We start from the raw sequence: 17653 nt of genomic DNA, 5'->3' as shown, positions 1-17653 counted from the left end.
TACTCCAGTGGTTCATTGCAGTAAATATGTGTTAAGTAATTTCACAATGTAGATGCACTTTATCACTTCTGAAAGCATTGTGCTGTGTAGTAGCAGGATCTCAGCATAAACTCATCTTTCAATGGTATTGATGCATTTTCCAGCAAGGTATGGTGTTGATACCTTATTGATGAGCATTTTGCTTAAATTTTGAAAAAAATGCATGTTGGAAAATAGTTCATCTGCCATTCAGATGGGCTCCTACTTTCTTAAAATTTGGAGGACATAAACCATTTTCTTAAGATATTCACTAGGAATTATTTATTTATATTATTATTATTATTTTTATTTCATGCTACTTCAGTAATTGTGATCCCAGTTCTGCAAGGTCTTCATGCATAAAAGTCCAGAGAATGTGGCAGAGTATTCACTGTTTAAAGTGAAGGCTCTGATATGCAATCAAGTCATTATGCACTAGCTGACCCTGAGTAAGTGACTTAGCACTCCCTTTTGATTTTTGTCTGACTTGAATAAAAATGTGTTGCCTAAAGTTTAATGACAGAATTAAGCTGTTTGTGGGAGGCTGTGGTTATGTACAAGGTCTTTTATTAAGCTACAGAGGCCACATAAGACTGACTGGATGGGTCAGATCAGACCAAAGATCCACCTACCTCACCATCCTGACCTCACTCTGCTAATACCTGGGCTCCAGGAACAATGCAGAAACAGCTCAAGCATGTTACAGTACCTTCATCTAGGTGCTGTCCCTTTTTCCAGCAAGCTCCTCAGAGGAGTCTTGTGTGTTTATGCCAGTGCTGATTCGTAACGTTGTAAGCAATGCAGATTTTGATAAAGAATCTAGATGAAAAAATTGGATGAGACAATTAATTTTTATTCAGAATTCAGGAAATAACTTTGTGCAGAATTTTGCCTCATCTTAGCCTTAGTATGTTTGTTTCATTTGACTTTGACCATCATACCTGTAGTAACAGAGACAAATCAATTCCTTTTTTTTCCTTCCCTGGCATATAAATGGAATAATGCGTTGACTCTTATTTTGCCCTAGCATATTGCTGTTAGTTCAGGAGTGATTATTTTGGATTTCTTTTAATGAAACACAATGGAAAATATTATATGCTATATAGTAATATTAAAAGCAAATAAACATGTAACAGGATTAAATAGCCACCAAGACTGCAATTGCAGTAAGAAAATGTTATGGATTTCTGTTACATTCAGCTCTAGCTGTTGCTTCCTGAGCCAGGAAGTGTCACAGTATCCTTCCCTGGGTCAAATCTGTGCAGAAATACAAAATGAGGAATGCACCTGACATTACCAACTAGTTCAATGAGATGAGAGTGAGGGACCCCAGTGCAGCAAAACATTTATGTCTCTTTGAAAGCACAGGACGAGTCTGATCGACCTGAGTAGTGGAGAGTCAAACACACTTCTGCACAAGGTCTCTGGGGATAGGTGTTGTCTTCATACAAACAAACTGCACAGGGACCAAATAGTTGGGGGGCAGGGGTTTGCTCTGCTTGATGTTACTGCTTTGCTGTATTCCATCTTTGTACTTACTAATGTTACTTCTCTAATGGCTTGCAAATTTTTCTTTACTTTTGCATAATGTCTCTACTTTTTACTTTCAGAACACCTCACTAGAAGAATCATGTGAAATAATCAAAAAAAAACCTCATCAATCTGTGTAAATGTGGCAGACACCGTAACACCGTGTTAACATGTTATAGGTACAAGTTGAGCAAGAAAATGCCAAAAAGCTGACAGCATGTTAAAGATGATTTGTTTATACAAGTGCTAAAGTTATGTTTGATATGTTAATGCAACCTCATTTTCTAGTAAAGGCCAAACACTATTAAGTGGTTGTCTGCATTGATTTTTCTATCTTCTGAAATACTTGATTCATTGTAAACCATTTTTACTCCTTTTGTGTACCTGGAACTGGAGCCATCTTTTAACAGTCTCTTTCTGGGTGAGTCTCATGGACTTTACTCCGTGATATTCTTCTGGTCCATTTCTTGACCTCTCCATCAGTGTCCCATTTAGCAGGTGCTCCTTTTTGCAATTTGTCTGGATTTTCCCTGTGGCATTCCAGCACTCTCACCTGAATAGTGAGTGAAAGGGGTCAGAACCCACTGTGGCTTGAACCAGTGCCTCTCACAAACATCCTCATTCTGCTAAATCTTGTTACCTGATGTTCATTTAAAAAGACTCGCCAGTAGTCTGTTTAAATTTTAAGATGGGAGGGACAAATAGATTTACTTGCTATGTATTCTTGCTTTCCTGTCTGAATCTCTTATTCTTTTGGCATGTTGCCTGCTTTGCTTTTCATTTTGTGTTTTAGCTGCTTGTGATATATCCTGTGTTAGGTACAGAGGTATTTGTTTCAAAAGACTTAGTGTGTTTAGAAGAGTTGCATGGTCAAAATACAGTTAAGGAGGAGATCGAGTGCCTGTTGCTGGGAATGGATGATGTTGTAGTGACAACTGTGTAGTTGGGCAGTGATGGTTTCTCAAGGAACACTTGGAGTAGGCTTAACGAGGTTCACTGTCTGTCGAGTACATTATCACCTGAATGAGGCTACCTAATGTAAGAGACTTTTTGAGGGAAATATATTCAGAGAGGAGAACAAGCGTGAGGGTTTGAAAGAAGAAAGGAAACTCATGTCAGGGTGGGGTTTGGGTTTGGGATTTTTGTATCTTCACTATTGCCTCTCTGGCTACAGAACTCTGAATACACACTGTAGACCACACAATAATGCTAATTCTTAGTGAATTGTTTCTGTGGAAACCTTAATAAAATTATATGTTGCCATTTCTGAGTCTTTAATATTCTTTACTCAGCAAAGTCTTTCATGTTCTGATCAAGGCATATTCTCTTTGACATATGTCTACTATGCTCTCATATTCCTTAATGTACTCAAAGTATCTGACATACAGAAGCAGTGTTCTCATTTAACAGCCTGTGTTTCATAAAGTGTTGAATTAATTGGGACTTCTGTTTAAGGGCATAATTAAACCTCAGATCAGGTGTTTAGGCAACCTGTGTTGCACAAACTATTTTGTCTCTGACTTTAAGAGGATTCTGTTTGAAGTTTTCCCAAGTGTGAATTTTCACAAGTTCAGGATAACAAAATTTGGACATTCTTCTTCATAATATTTTAAATGAAACACTTCCTTTAGCTTTCAGCTTTCTTAAAAGGATACATCCAGCAATTCCTTTTTGCCAGTACTGAGTTGGATGATGTCTTCTCTTCACTGTGCTCCAAAAAGTATTTTTATATATGTTTTCAGAAGGAAATCCAGTTTCTTACTTGCAGCTGTTGGCATTTTAGAGCCCCGGAGTGAACCAATAAAAACACATGTTCTTTTAAAGAACATCTATTTTTACTGGACCTTGCTAACAACCGGTGACACAGAATTCAAAAAATGTTGGCTCAAATGAATAGAAGGGCTGCATTGTTTTAAATTCTACTTTTATAACTTTTCTTTATAGCTAATTTTTGCTAAAATTTCATATGCTCTGTTCTTATGAATTGGAATGCTTGCTTTTAGTATGCTATATCTATGTTTTAAAAGTAGTTCAGTTATCAGAGTCTAAAGCACAAAATTTGATTAAGACATACACAGAGTATTATAATGCTTTCACAAACAGGGTAATTAAGGATTTTGCTTCATAGACATCCAGGAATAAATCAGAATATCTTCTGTTAATATGTTGCTTCCAACATACTATGACATTTAGGCACAAAGGTCTAATTAGATCACCATTTCTTTCAATGATGCCTGCAAACTGGATTCAAGCATATATGCTTGAATTCAAGAAAATATGCTGATTGAATATGCCCAATTTTTTTGCAGATATCAACATTCTTAGTGGAAATGAAAGATGAATTACAAAATGTTTCCAAGTTTGATGTAAATGTAATCATGTCAAGGTTGACTTGATAGGGAGGTTCATCTGTTTTATGTCGCCTATGTTGCATCGTTGTGGTACATGCTCTATGTTCTGCAAGGTATGAGGGTCCCACTGCTTCTCGTTATTTCACTGTCCTGTCTTCACAGAAGTGAGTTGGAGTGCAGAATAAGATTGCACTCGTGCCCTTAGCTGTGCAATCTGCGCTGTGCACCAAGATCTTTTTTCATGTGGTCCTGTGTCTAGGTTTGGCACGGCATATTTTGCATACCTTTTGGAATCAAGAGAATAGCATGAATATAAACTCAAGTTTAAAAGGTAAATTTAGATTTTAGCCTTTTTAACAATATTTAATGTAGGAAACTAGTGCTGTTGTCACACTGGGGATTCCAAAGCTCTGTTTTGAAGAACAATGTTGGCAAAGCAGAAAAGTGAGTGGTCTGCTGATCCTACATGATGTAGTTTATAGTGTCATAATAATGCCTGAAGTGGTAGATTGGGGTTTTTTTAAATGGTGTTTAGAACATGTATGTTAGAGAAAAAAGGCTGGTAGAGGAAAAAAAATTTGTAATCTGGGTTTAGTTCCTCAATAGGTTTATTAGCACCCTCGTGTCTGCAAACACATAATTTTCATGCTGGACATGGAAAAAGAATTACAGCTGGAGTTCTGTGATTTGTGATTTTGTGTGTGTGTCTGAGAGATAAAGACAGACATTAAATATCTCAAGTCTGTAAAAACATTGACAATCAAGTGTATCTTAACATTTTTTCTATATTTCTCTACCTATGGGTAAGTGTCTTTTTCTTTTTTCCTGCAATAAAAATGAAAGTGTACATTAAGGAAGTTTTCAACACACACTGAGAGAACACAGTAGGCCAGAGAAATTCACTCCCTTCAAAATAGGTAATCCTATTAGAAATAAACTCAGATTTCTAACAGAAGTAATGAGATATAACAGATATGTGAACTGAATTTTTTAACAGTAGTGTCGGGCTCCTATGAATATTTAAAATTTATTCAAATATAGGAATGGATCATTCTGTTTTATATACTATGCTGGATACCTGATGAGCAGGACATTGTTAAGGACTTATTTCGTGCATAGGAATTGTATGTATTGGATTGTCTTCAAAATTTCTGTCTCAAGATCCTTTAGCATTCCTTATTTTACTTAGATCTCAGTTACAATATTTGCAGTCCTGCAGCTTTCTGGTTTACAGTTTTTCTTGTTTTAGAGTTTGCATGAGCCATGCTTCATTGTCCTACGTACTGAATTGCTCAGGAATAGTCTGTAAATACCTGATGGGAAGCTCAGTTCTGTGTCGTCCACAGTCACTAAGATAGCACAGGACACTGACGTTTCCAGGTCTTTCATTTGCAACAGCTGTGCTTACATGGGCATTATATCATGGTTCTTACTCCTTTGTGCTAGTGTTTTCAGAAAGTATTTATTAAAATATTTCTTTTTCAATTAATTGTGTTTTGTTCCAACAGTCTATCAGCTTTGGGTTTTGGTGGTGATATCCGAACTACTTGCTTGTAATGTACTGTTGTAACATGCTCCTCCTGGTACTGTGCTTTTCCCTAGTTCTAATAGTTGTTCCACTACATCTTCCTGGTACTTTATCTGTTTTGTTTTGCTTTTTTGTGTAAAACAATTTTTTTCATAAGGCAATGGACTGTTTGCTGGCAACTAATTACTCTTTCAAACCAATGTAACTGGGCAAGAGCTTTTATGGTTACCATAAAAACCAGTGAAATATAATTTGTCTCACAACTTGCAGATCTTTAATCTTTAAAACAGATGCTCAGCTGACAGCAGACGTGTATATGCACACAGTAGCAAGTGTTAATTTTTTCATTTTTTGTCATTAAGTTAAATATTTAAAGAAAACAATCTTAAAACTTCTTTCAATATGTGGTGTGTGTTGAAGAATTAGAGTAACGCCTTAGCGTGAAAAATGCAAGTATAAAAATTTCATGTATATTTTCCAATAAAAGGCTGGATCCTGGATTTGGGAGAAGGATCTTTCATTTGCTTGCTTTTCTAAAAGCATGCATTGTTTCCTTTATATCCACTTATTTAATGCATAAAAGCCAAAATCTAGCCATATATTGGCATAACAAGGAGCAGAAATACAACTCAACATTTCTAAGACTTTTTTTACAACATTCTGCAAAATGTCTTTATCAGATACTAAGCTTTTCTGGCATAGAATTGGACCAGGAAAAAACTGAATAATGATGCACATTTTAAAAACGTAGCTCTAGTACTGGTCTGGGATTGTAACTTGCTTTTGTCTGATGCTTTCAACGCTGCAGAAATGGTGATGGGGTTATTTACGTTAATTCATTTGGCTTGTTGAAAAAAAATATGCCCACACTCCTCTACTTAATGGGATTCTTTCCTCGTTGCAGTGCAAACGGCTGGAGCAGGAGCTTCATCATCTGAAAGAGCAGAACCAGACTTCAGCAAACAACACGAGACATCTGACTGCTGAAAACAATCAAGAACGTGCTCTGAAGGTAAATCTCCATTTCTTCCTGCAGGCAAATTAAGGTTGTAAGCCCCTGGTGCCAGCTTTCTGGGCTGCATATATCAGTTGTGTACATTTCGGCAGAAGTGAGCTATGGTGTTTGCCAACAACCCCTTCTTTAAACACAGATACAGCACCCTTCTGTTATGGTTTTATTTTATTTTGCGTATGACAGCAACAAGAAAAAAATAACATATCCTCCAAATTATTGGGCTGCTAATTAACACTAAATTTTTGAGATTTGTCCTTGCAATATTACATTTTATAAGGTGAAGAAAACTGCAACTATTTGCCTCGTGGTACCTTTGCAAAACTAATATTTTAAAGCATGGCTGTTTGATCTGCTCCCAGCAGTGTGTGCTATATTAATAACATTGTTGACCGATACTACTAGTGACCACGTAGTTGATACTACTATTTGCAAAAGGGTAGCTAGTTGGAAATGGGAGGAGGAATAATAAGTCTTGTCAATAAGAATAAAAATGAGCAGAGAGGCGGGCGAGGGTCAGAGAAAGGACAGTGTAAAGTGACAGGTTATTACTGCTTTGAGAAAGGGAAATTGTAATGTCAGTGGAATTGATAGCTACATAACCAGCAATCTCACCGCTAGCCAGAATAAGAGACTATGCCAGGTAAGATGTGCAAGCATTGTGCACACCTCTTCAACCACTATATTCTTAAAAATCTCTTTTATAGGCAGTGGAGATGGAATATAAATACAGAAGTTACTCTGTTTATACTGTGTTGTCATTTTAAAACTGTTTGATTTAGACAGTAAGACCCAAATGTATCTCATTTATAGAGAGATTTTGCTCTGCCTCCTTTTTCTTTATATTTGGGAAACATCATTATTCATACAACAACTTGACCAAGGAAAAGTACAGGAATAAAAGTAAATCCTTGTGTAGTTTGATGTTTCTCAGTTTAAAAAAAAAAAGAGAAATGAATGAACGGAGAGTGGCTGTGTGTCACGCAAGTGCTGTATGTTCCGTGGATTTATAATTGCCATCAGAATCTATGGTGCATGTTATAAAATTAGGTGTGCCGTACTGAAAGCAGATGATTAGAAACAGAGAACAGAAATAGCACATTCAGGGCTGTTTCTGTCTGCAATAACAGTTTTGTTTTGAATCTGGTGTCACTAAAAGTTAGTGCTTACTGAATTTGCTACTTATTGCGCATAGTATTGTTTTTCATGTATCATATGCTTACTTGTTTTTTCTGTGTCATTGAAAATGTTATGCGCAGAGTCTTTCTGTTAGAAAACAGAAAATGTTTTATTTAAACTACACATTTTACATTTAATATTGTCTGACATAATGCTTACAGAATAATTATATTTTCAGAGCAAGAAGCGACTTGATAGTTCGGAGTGTTACTAGGATTTCATTGTAAGCCTGATATGCTCTCTCAGCACCTAATCTTTAAAGAACTTCATTTCTGGCTGTCGTAGGCATTTTTATATTTTTTGAAGTAAGAGTCATAGTCTTTTAGAGGTGAGAGTCTGTGGAGGGGAAAGAGAAATGCTTCTCGAATTTTGATAAAGTTGACCTTTTTTTAATATTGTAGCTTCTTAAGAGTTTGTCTCAGTTCAGATTACTGTTGCCTATAGGGAGGACAGGTCCATTGGAGTATTTTTTAAAAGGTTGGTGGGTCAAATTGTATTCTTGCCCTTAAAAACTTTAAAATGCTCAGGTGAAGTACTGGCAATAGTAGTTAGCTTTGATACACATCATACGAGCACTCATCCTGACCTAAACACTCACGTAAATGATAAGCTTATGAGCCCTTTTTAGTGTAGATACAGCCTGGAAAATATGAACTGTCTGGTAGGGATGAAAGTTGTGTCGGAGACTTCCTTACAAACAGGTCTCACCAGTGCTGTGAGCCTGGCTGCAGATGCCTGGGTCGCTCCTGCTGCCATCTGAGGTAGAGCTCCCAGAGGAAGACATATCCAGCCAGAGCCCCTTGACAGGTCCTGCACTGTGCTGTCCTGGCACACACCTCCCCTGTGAAACCCTGGTGTTCTTAGCTGCCGCCCTCTGCCTCTTGTATGCACTCAGTAGCTATTGTAAGTGCTACATGCAGAGTGCGTGTACAGACCCCTCCAGTCCCCCCTCTGTCACAGATCACCCTGTGGGCATCTGACCATTGTCTGAGACGTAGGACAGGCCATTTGCCTCTGGGGTGCAGGGTTAAATATCAACGCAACTACTTTTATTTTCAGCATGATCTAGGGAACTACATTTATTTTAACCACTTCCACGCACAAACTGGGAACTGCACTATGTATTGCTAATTCAAATGTAAACACCTGTCCAGCAGAAGGAGTCCAGGTATTCTTTCTGAGTCTGTTGAGGACAGTTTCTGTCAAGAAAGTTTTTTTAAAAGAAATCTTTCATTTTTGCTGTTCTCTTAATTAACATTGTCTGATTCAGTTTGACAAAAGATGCATTCCGCTGATCAGGAATTTGATCTGCTTTAGATTTTCTTCAGGGAGTAACAGAAGTGTAAATAAACTTCAAATGTGGTGCAGGGATATTTGCAAGCTTAATTTGATAAATATACAGTAATCAGGATCAGATAGATTAAGGATCCCATAAAATCCTGTGGTAAAAATTGAGATCATTACCTCTATGGAATCCTGAAATACACTTAACAACAAAACACAATGGCTAATGTTTCTTTTTCACTTGTTGAAATCATCTCACAATAGGGAGTTGCTCGGAAGGGAAAAGGTGTAAGAAACCCATTTCATTCCACTGATGGTAGGGTCTAATAGGTAAGATAAGATTCAAGCTTCCAGATGTATTTTTAGATATATTATCTCACAGGGCTACTGCCACCCTTCTTTGAGGTAGTAGCAGCACATAGTCAGGAGTGAGGCAAAGCAGCAGGGAGACAGATTATAACTGTGGGAGAGGTGTGGTGAGACTGAATTGGCCAGATCCGAGCTCTGGAAATCGGGAGGATGATGTGAACACTCTTGCATGATGTAAGCACTCTTGCATTCTTTGTTTTAACACTTTTAGATCCCATGTGACAAATAAAACCCATGACAAGACATGCTGTGCACATTGGAACGTGTTGTTTCGTCTTACTGTTCACTGTATCTGCACATCTTTGGTAATACAGCTTTTCGTAACGAATCTCTGAATACTTATTAATAGTAGGTGATTTTAAATTTCCATATGTAATGTGTTTATTGCATAGAACATTCCTCATAGTGATGTGGGCCATTCAGCCCCACAATGCCAAACTGCCACTCCTAATTTTTATAATATTCTTATTGGTCATAGGGGATTGTATTAATTGACTGAAAAGGCCAATTTCAAATCTGCCCTCCAGGCAATGCCCACAACTGCACAGAGGTCATTCAGAGAAGCATGTGGGCCCTATTTCCATAGTTAAAGTAAAATAATCCTCTTCTTTGTGAAACCATTTTTAGAAATCTCTTATAATATTTCACATTGAATTATAGCTAAATCTTTTAGGGATAATTGCTTCCTAAGGGCCTATACATTTGGGCTCTTAGTACATTTTCATAAAATAAGATCTGCAGAGTGCTTTGCAGTTCTAATGTGTCAGGGTCTATACATAAGATTATTCATTTGTGCTTGGCCTTCATAATTAACATTTGGTCTCTGCTGATTCTGATAAATGTATTCCCACAATACACAGAAATATCTGATTCAATTAAACATAGAAAAGTTGAAGAATTGCTGGGGTTTTCATTAGTATTCAAGTATTGTTGTTAGCTTTGTAGTGCGTAATTTTGAAATTCAGAGTTTTAAGTGATACATTTTTTTCTAAAGAAAAATAACAATATTGCCAGTGTGCATGTCCTCTTTATTGAGTCGAAGAAGAATAGGAAGTCAGTCAAGTGAAACAAATAAGTTAATGTGAAATTTCATAAAAAATGTTTATCTGGATTTGAAGGACATAGAGAGAGGTGACTTTTTTTCCACAGGCCTAATCTATTTTGTAATTTTTAATTAGGTGGTATATTTTTCTTAAAGCAGCTATTAATCTACTTTAAAGACCAGAGAGACAAACTAATTTTCCTTTCAAGGCAAACTCTTGAGATGGAGAGGAGACCTGTTTCATGCTGATACACAAATCAGGTGCCCTTTACTGACTAAATGAGATTACTCTATCCAATTATGATGTCCAAAGAACTTGTAAAGGTTATTAATCTCCTTCAGAGTTGTTAAGATGTTAATCTTTTGTTATGATTGGCTTTTTTGTTATGTCTTTCTGCTTTTCTTTTTAGTTGCAATTTCCTGTAGAGTTTATCCTACATGCTTCCATAGTTTTATTAAGAATATGATACATTTAGAGTCAGAGGCCAGAAAGGGACCTGAAGGAGCTATCTGAAGTTTGTCTATAGTAGTGTCATAAAGCAACTGTGGCTGATGTCATCTGCTTTCTGCTGACATATAACAATTGTGTCAAGGGCAGGAAATCCACCATGCATAGCAGGTAGTAGCATAGCATAGTAGTTGTTCCAGTGATGATCCCTGTGAAAAAGCCATTCTAGAAGACTCAATTTAAGCATTCCCTGATGGCTCTCAGAAATTGTATTAAGCTCTGTTTTGATTCCCAGAATTTCCCAGATTCTTAGCATAGAAACCATTTGTCCATATCTCCTTGACAATGCCAGCTACTAAAACAAATCCAGCCAACTAGTCAACCTGTCATCCATGAAGAGCATGATCACAGGAAATTGAGATGTTATAAGAGCTTAAAAAAATTTTTAAAGCATGGACTGTTCATGCTATTGAGGCATACAATATTGACCATGGAATAAAGCTCTTCTTTCAGATGATGTGGCCTTTATCAGCAAAAGCTAATTCTAACAGTGATTTCAGGTTTAGCTCTTCAGAGCTGAAGCTTCAGAGCTTCATTATAATGAGTTTAGAGATGGTTTATAGCTACAAAGCCTCTGATTTTTTTCAACAGAGACACATGCTTTTGAGATGCCCTATTTCAGGGAAATTGGCTCAAGTCAGTGCTGCAAAACCAAGAGATTCAAATCTCAACTCTTCCATTCAATTTCCAGTTCAGCATAGAAGTTTTACATTTTAGATAGTTATTAATTGCACCCTTTCATAATAATTTTACATGAGGTGAGATCAGGTTGATTTATGAGACACCTAGAACATAAGTTTTGAATGTGTCAAGGCCCAGCCTCATGCAGAGCAGCACTCTTACACCTTCAGTCATTGCCACTGTTGCATTGTAGTTACTGCAGTGCCGTGTCACTGATGGAAAACAGCTTACCAGTATGTTATAGCTAACAGATGAATAGCTATGCTGTCCACTGGTGAAGTGGTATTAACACTTTTCTTCAGTTTGTAGCTACAAAGAAACTAGACATTACTCTGCAAAGAGTTTAAAACTTGCTATTGATGCACGTGTTGGTATGGTGTTAGATTGTTTGGTAAAAGTTGATTTTTACTTCAGAATGGTTGGGGTTTTTTTCAATAAATCACCTTAGCAATACTAATATGTTGGACAATCCAGCCATTTCTCTCACATTTTGCTATGAATTCCTCTGTATGCCAGTATGCATCGTTCCCTCTGTATCTACTAGATTTGCAACCTGTGAAAGCTCAGCTCAAGAGCTCGCTCTGTGGAGTTAACCCTAAAAGAATCATGCTTTTCATCCTGGATGTCATGTGCTGCTATCCATAAAAAGGACTGGTGTCACATTTGCAAATGACTTTGTAGGTATGTTTGAAGACTGGGATGCCAGCTTCATGTTGGAAAGAGAAGGGGAGGAGAAGTAGATTGCAGATCTGCCGCTCAGTATGAGGAGATACGCTGTGCCCTTGCATTTACTTGTGATCTGTATCCATTTTTTCTGAAACTACGGGAACATTTCAGTAGCAGTGGGAATAGTTAACAGGCTTCTTGGAGGTTATCTCAAGCAAATAATATGTTGCTACAGCTAATCCTGAAAGGTTCTTCATGCTATTCTTCCAATAACTTGCACAAGTATAAAATACTACAGGATTTGTCAAAGTAAGCTACAATTTCTAACTTTGTGCAAGAGCCATTTCAGTAGTCCAGTATCTTCTCCTAGGAAGGACTCCACTTCTCCTACTCAGATTTCAGAAGAGCTGCCCAGTGCAGGTTGTAGAAAGTCATGATAAATTCCTTTCACTCTCTGGTAGCTGCTGTAACACAGTATGTGCCCTTGTTTAAATACTTGGGCAATGTGAGAGAAAAATTTGCTACCCTGTCAGTAAAATTTGTTATAAAACACATGAGATCACTGTTAATTTTTAGAATGGAAGTTTGCTAAGTTTGCATTCTTGAATTGCTTTTAAATACTTAGTGGAGGTGAAAATAAAAGACCTAGTAAAACTTGGAGTATGCTGCTAACAGTCTGTATGTGGATAAGAATGCACAAACATTTTTCTTCAGTTGCTGCCTCCTAGACACTTATCAGACAGGGTAGATAGAGTCACAATCTTAATTGCATTGAATAGAGCCTTTGCTTGTGCTGCACCCAGAAACACTTAATCACAAGGTCTTAAAGTGTGTCACTAAGGTTAGATGCAAGTCTCTTCAGCTCTTATCCATGCTAGAAATGCGATTAGTCACTTTATGGCTTTGTGTTATTAAATAGTACCATACATCTCAGAGGATATCAGTGTGAGACAGTGCATTGTGCCATAAATGAACACTAAAATGAGTTCATGTACAACTCCTGCAGAAATAATTCTGTCCATGTTCCACTTTGATATTAATTCTCTGCATTCCTTTCTCTTTAAGTTACAGTGTCTCCAAAAACTATTGCTACAGACTCCAACAGCCTGCCCAGTCATCTGTATGTCTGGAGAGGGAGAAAATAACTCATATAATCCTACAGTGACCAACATTCCCCCTCATGACCAATGGAAAAAATGTGAGCACTGATCGAGTGCTTCAAACAGTTATTTGAAGGTTCCCTGGACTCATTTGTTCCTTTGAGACAAATGTCATAATCTGGTCCTCAGGCCTGGAGATCCTCAAGTGATCCCCCAACTGATTTCTCCTTCGTCTGCTGTCACATATTTGGGAGTGTAACAGTTTGCTTACATGTATCCCCTATAGGGAGGAAGTGACTAATTTAGTGTATGTATTTGACCATGAGTCAGAAAACTAAGTTCAGAAATTTGATCTACTAGTATCACTATCAGTAACCAGTTTTATTAATGATTTTTTGTAGCCATTCAGGCTGGTAAGCTCTGTTTAGTTATGCAGGTCTTGACAGAAAGTTGTTCACTAGTGACAATGACATTCTTAGTGATGGTCTCCTCCCATCTGCTAATTAATGTTTTAGCACTTATAAACATTTGTATTCATCGACAAAAAATATCTTAATTTGGACAGGGAATTGAAAGTTAGAATAAATGCTTAAAGGTGACATAAGCAAATGATGTAATGTTTTTCCGTGATGGAAAACATGGGAAGAAAATATGTGTCACTTGCTCTTCACTGAGAGTGAAGTTGCTTAGAGTCCCTTCAGAAACACAGGCTTCCAGAGTCTGATAAAACTGATTTATATGAAATGTCTACCTCGAACCTGAAGAGAAATTATGCTTGGTAACATTAGTATTTGCATGATTTTCAGTGATCAGCTTGTGATGTCCTTGAGTGGCTGGGTCGATAGGCCGCAGAGATGTTTGTACTGCTCTTGGTTCAGTGAGGCATCACTGCTGGTCAGGATTTTGAACACATTCAACCTTGGGTTGTTTTCAAATTGAAAGAAACAAACTGACATACTCAAGTTCTCATCTTTGCTTCCTTGGTTGTGCTGGTCATCCCATGTTCCTGTATCTGTAAGGCTGTCATTTCACTGAGTGCTCTGTCTGGCACATCAGCCCTATGTGTAGTGTTCTCTGCACAGCAGCTACTCAGGATTTCTTGGACTCTGTTTAGATGAAAGAAGATCAAACAGTGGTGTGTCTTACTTACTGTGACCTCAAGACTTTCAGAATTGTTTCAAAACATAGTAATATGTTGATAAGAGCAAACAATATTTGTCCCAAAAATCTCTTTTGTATGCTTCATGCTGTGATAAACAGCTGCACAAGAATGGCACTGAATGTGTCTTGGTAGACTGAACAAGCAGCATCTTGGCTCAAAGAGTTTGTTCACCTTGCCCAAGGAGTGTAAGTCTTCCTTCTCTCCTGTTAACAGACACTGAACTTGTCTTAACCAAACCAGATATATTTATTGTACTTTGATTCAGTTCTAAGCATTAAGGAATTCATTACTCATTCACACTTAGTGTTTGATGTCAGCTTTCATCTGTTCCATTAAAAATTCCATGGAGGTCTGTTGCTTTTTATTTGATAGCCTTCAAATCTCTCTTGACACCAGATTGCTCTTGGCAATTTTAAACATCAACTGTTTGTATGTGCTATGTAGTATACCCCCATTGTCATTGGGGATGATGTGGTCATTCAAATCTTTGGCTGAGTCTTTTTTTTTTTGGTTTCTATTTCATAGGTGGAAATTGTCTTCCCATGAGGTCAGTCAGTGTTACTGCTTCCGATTAGCAGATGTGTTATTTCTGATTAATGCAGCAGGTTCTTGGAATGTAATATTTTGGTTTCTGGTTATTCTAAATCTAGACCATCATTCTCACCATCATTTAGGCTGCTTCAACTTCTTCATTTTTGGCCGGCAAAGAATAATCTCTTTCATGGTAATAGGTTTCTGTGAGCATGAACTTTCTGTCAACAAGAGCCTCTCATCCATGTTTTACATTTAACCATTCTGTAATTGTACATAATAACTTAGCATTTTAGAAGTACTTTGCACTTTTGCACACCTGTTTTTCCTTCTAACAGAACAGATCCCATTTTGTATGATTGATACATTTGATAGCTGTCTGAGTGACATCCTGGTAGTTCCTTTCTTGCTGAGTGAGGCTGCCACTTGGCCTTAACAGTTTCAGGCGTGCTTTGTTTCAATGTTCTGCAGTGTTTTTGGGTTTTTATCCAAACTCTGTTAAAGGACTGTAAAACTGGAATAGTTTATGGGCCTGGGGCAGACCTCAGATATATGTATTCTATAAATATATATTCTGAAATAAAGGAATGTTCTGAAGTAGTAGAAGATGAAACAAACTATGCAGACATCCCATGGCCAATTAGAAAGCTGTCTGCTACCTGCTCTTTCACTCCTTATCTTCACAGAGGTGACAGCCTTAAACCAATGATAAAAAATTATGCGTTCTAAAATACACTGTAACATCAGAATCTTGCAAATTAGGATCACAGAATCTGATACATAAGGAAAACATACTGTAGAAACCACAGTCATGTTAGGAAAGTTGCTTAGGTGTGTTCAAAAAAATGTGTAGATGTAGATGTTGTGAATCATGTTCAGTGGTGGACTTGGCAGTGGTCAGTTGTTGGACTTGATCTTAGACATCTTTTCTAACCTTAAAGATGCTGTGATGATTCTATGATTATATGCAAAGGTGAGTTCTTATAAAAACAAAAACTCTAACTGTAATTATAAGCTTTGTTGCCATCTCCAATGGTGTCACCCCAGTCTTGGGTTCATTTTTCCTTCTTTCTGCCCAATAGCATGTCAGTAGTAGTACTACTATGAACCTTTGTAACTTCTAAGGAGGTGTGATATTGCTGCACTTCAAACAGCTATAAAAAAAATTCTTTTACTTTCCCACTAGTATGGACCTTCATCTCAGGATTATGTGGATCAGCATTGAAGGCTTTATGTTAATCTAATTGAAAGCAATTGTGAAGCCTAATGTATCAGATTTACTATATGAAAACTAGGACTTCTTCCTTCACTTGCTGCTGTCTGATACTACAAAACACATTTCCAAACTTAATGAAGAGATTAATAATCTGAAGCCATTTTGTACATGAAATAGTAATGGTTTTCTGCAATGTTTAAAGGGGCCTTAGCATGAGTTTCTATTAATATCATCCCTAATCTCCACTGGCATAGTTTTCAAAATATCTATCAGCATCAAACCTTAACAAAACAAAGGAAGTACCAAAAATATTTAGCCAAGTTAAGTATTTTCCTTTCTTGGAGGTAATGAATGATATTAAATGTATTAAATGTTGCTGGAGACAAGATATCAGATTTAATGAATGAAGAAGAGGAGTGTCATTGTGATGTATTATTTTTTAATTCATAAATTTTGTTCCTTTCTCCTTGTGAGTTCTGGTTTTCATACATGCAGAAAAAAAGTGTGGTAAATCTTAATTTTTCAATAGTTTCTTTAGTGTTATACCATACAGACTTGATTTTTCATGCTACACAGGAAAATAATCCTCTTTTGAGCAGGAACTGTAAACAAAATCTTGAGCCTGGATGCACAATGATATGTGAGCTATTTGTCCTTCAATAAAACATATAAAAGGTAGTAACCTAAGCTCTTGCGCACAAAGTGGGCTGCAGGGTCGTTAAACAGCAAAGGTTTTGCTCTGACCCATCTGTGACCTCCTTATCTGAAACACCTCTCAGAATTGATAGAATCTTTAGATCTTGGGCAGAGGAAACCAAGGATAGGGTAAAGGATCAATATAAATGTTTCAGAATTTTCTATATTTGTAAAATTACAGAATTAGGTATTTACAGAAAAGGAATATTTGGCCTTTGTATGTTTTAAGTTTACCCAAATATCTATTCAGAATTGAAGGACCCTTTCCTAGCATTTTGTATGCAAGTGATCATGTGAAATATGGTTCAGAGTAGAAGGAGGGCAGAAGGTAAAGGAAGATCCTGATACATTAGGTCATGGTGTGGTGGTAAGGCTGCAGACTGGCCTTGATTCAGAAGCCTCAAGGTGCCACATGTTTGCTCTTATTTACTGCATTTATTTACTGCAAACTGAAAGTATCTTTTATTCTCTTCCCAGGTGAGAAACTTTAGGTTTTAGAATGAGGTAAAGTCAAAAGAGCCCATGTCTGAAAAGAGAAGCTTGGTGCTTAGCCATCATTGACTCACAGGAGTCAGGACTCATTTTGCCTGTCCTATTTAATTCCCATCTATTTATTTGGTCTGGTGCAGAGGTGCATTTTTGATGTTAGGGCACTTGTACTCCTAGATTACTGAGAGGCTTTTTAAAATCCCTTTCTTTTCCCCATAAATAAGAGCAAAATTATGATTTGACTTCCATGTGTATGGCCACACAGAGCTGTAATGGAAAAGTGGACTCTGC

The 17653-nt window shown here is 37.1% G+C and overlaps 1 protein-coding gene across 1 annotated transcript in view; it reads left to right on the top strand.

Moving 5' to 3' along the window:
- Window positions 1-17653, top strand: part of MIPOL1 (mirror-image polydactyly 1) — a 150400-nt gene that overhangs the window by 51389 nt on the left and 81358 nt on the right. Inside the window, exon 9 of the mRNA XM_009074745.1 lies at window positions 6332-6439. Within this exon, the coding sequence (XP_009072993.1) occupies window positions 6332-6439 (108 nt within the window). The remainder of the gene's footprint in view (window positions 1-6331; window positions 6440-17653) is intronic.

Source organism: Acanthisitta chloris, unplaced genomic scaffold (assembly GCF_000695815.1).
Source record: "Acanthisitta chloris isolate BGI_N310 unplaced genomic scaffold, ASM69581v1 scaffold5875, whole genome shotgun sequence".
NCBI classification, from domain to species: domain Eukaryota; kingdom Metazoa; phylum Chordata; class Aves; order Passeriformes; family Acanthisittidae; genus Acanthisitta; species Acanthisitta chloris.
This window is presented reverse-complemented; position numbering and strand designations above follow the sequence as displayed.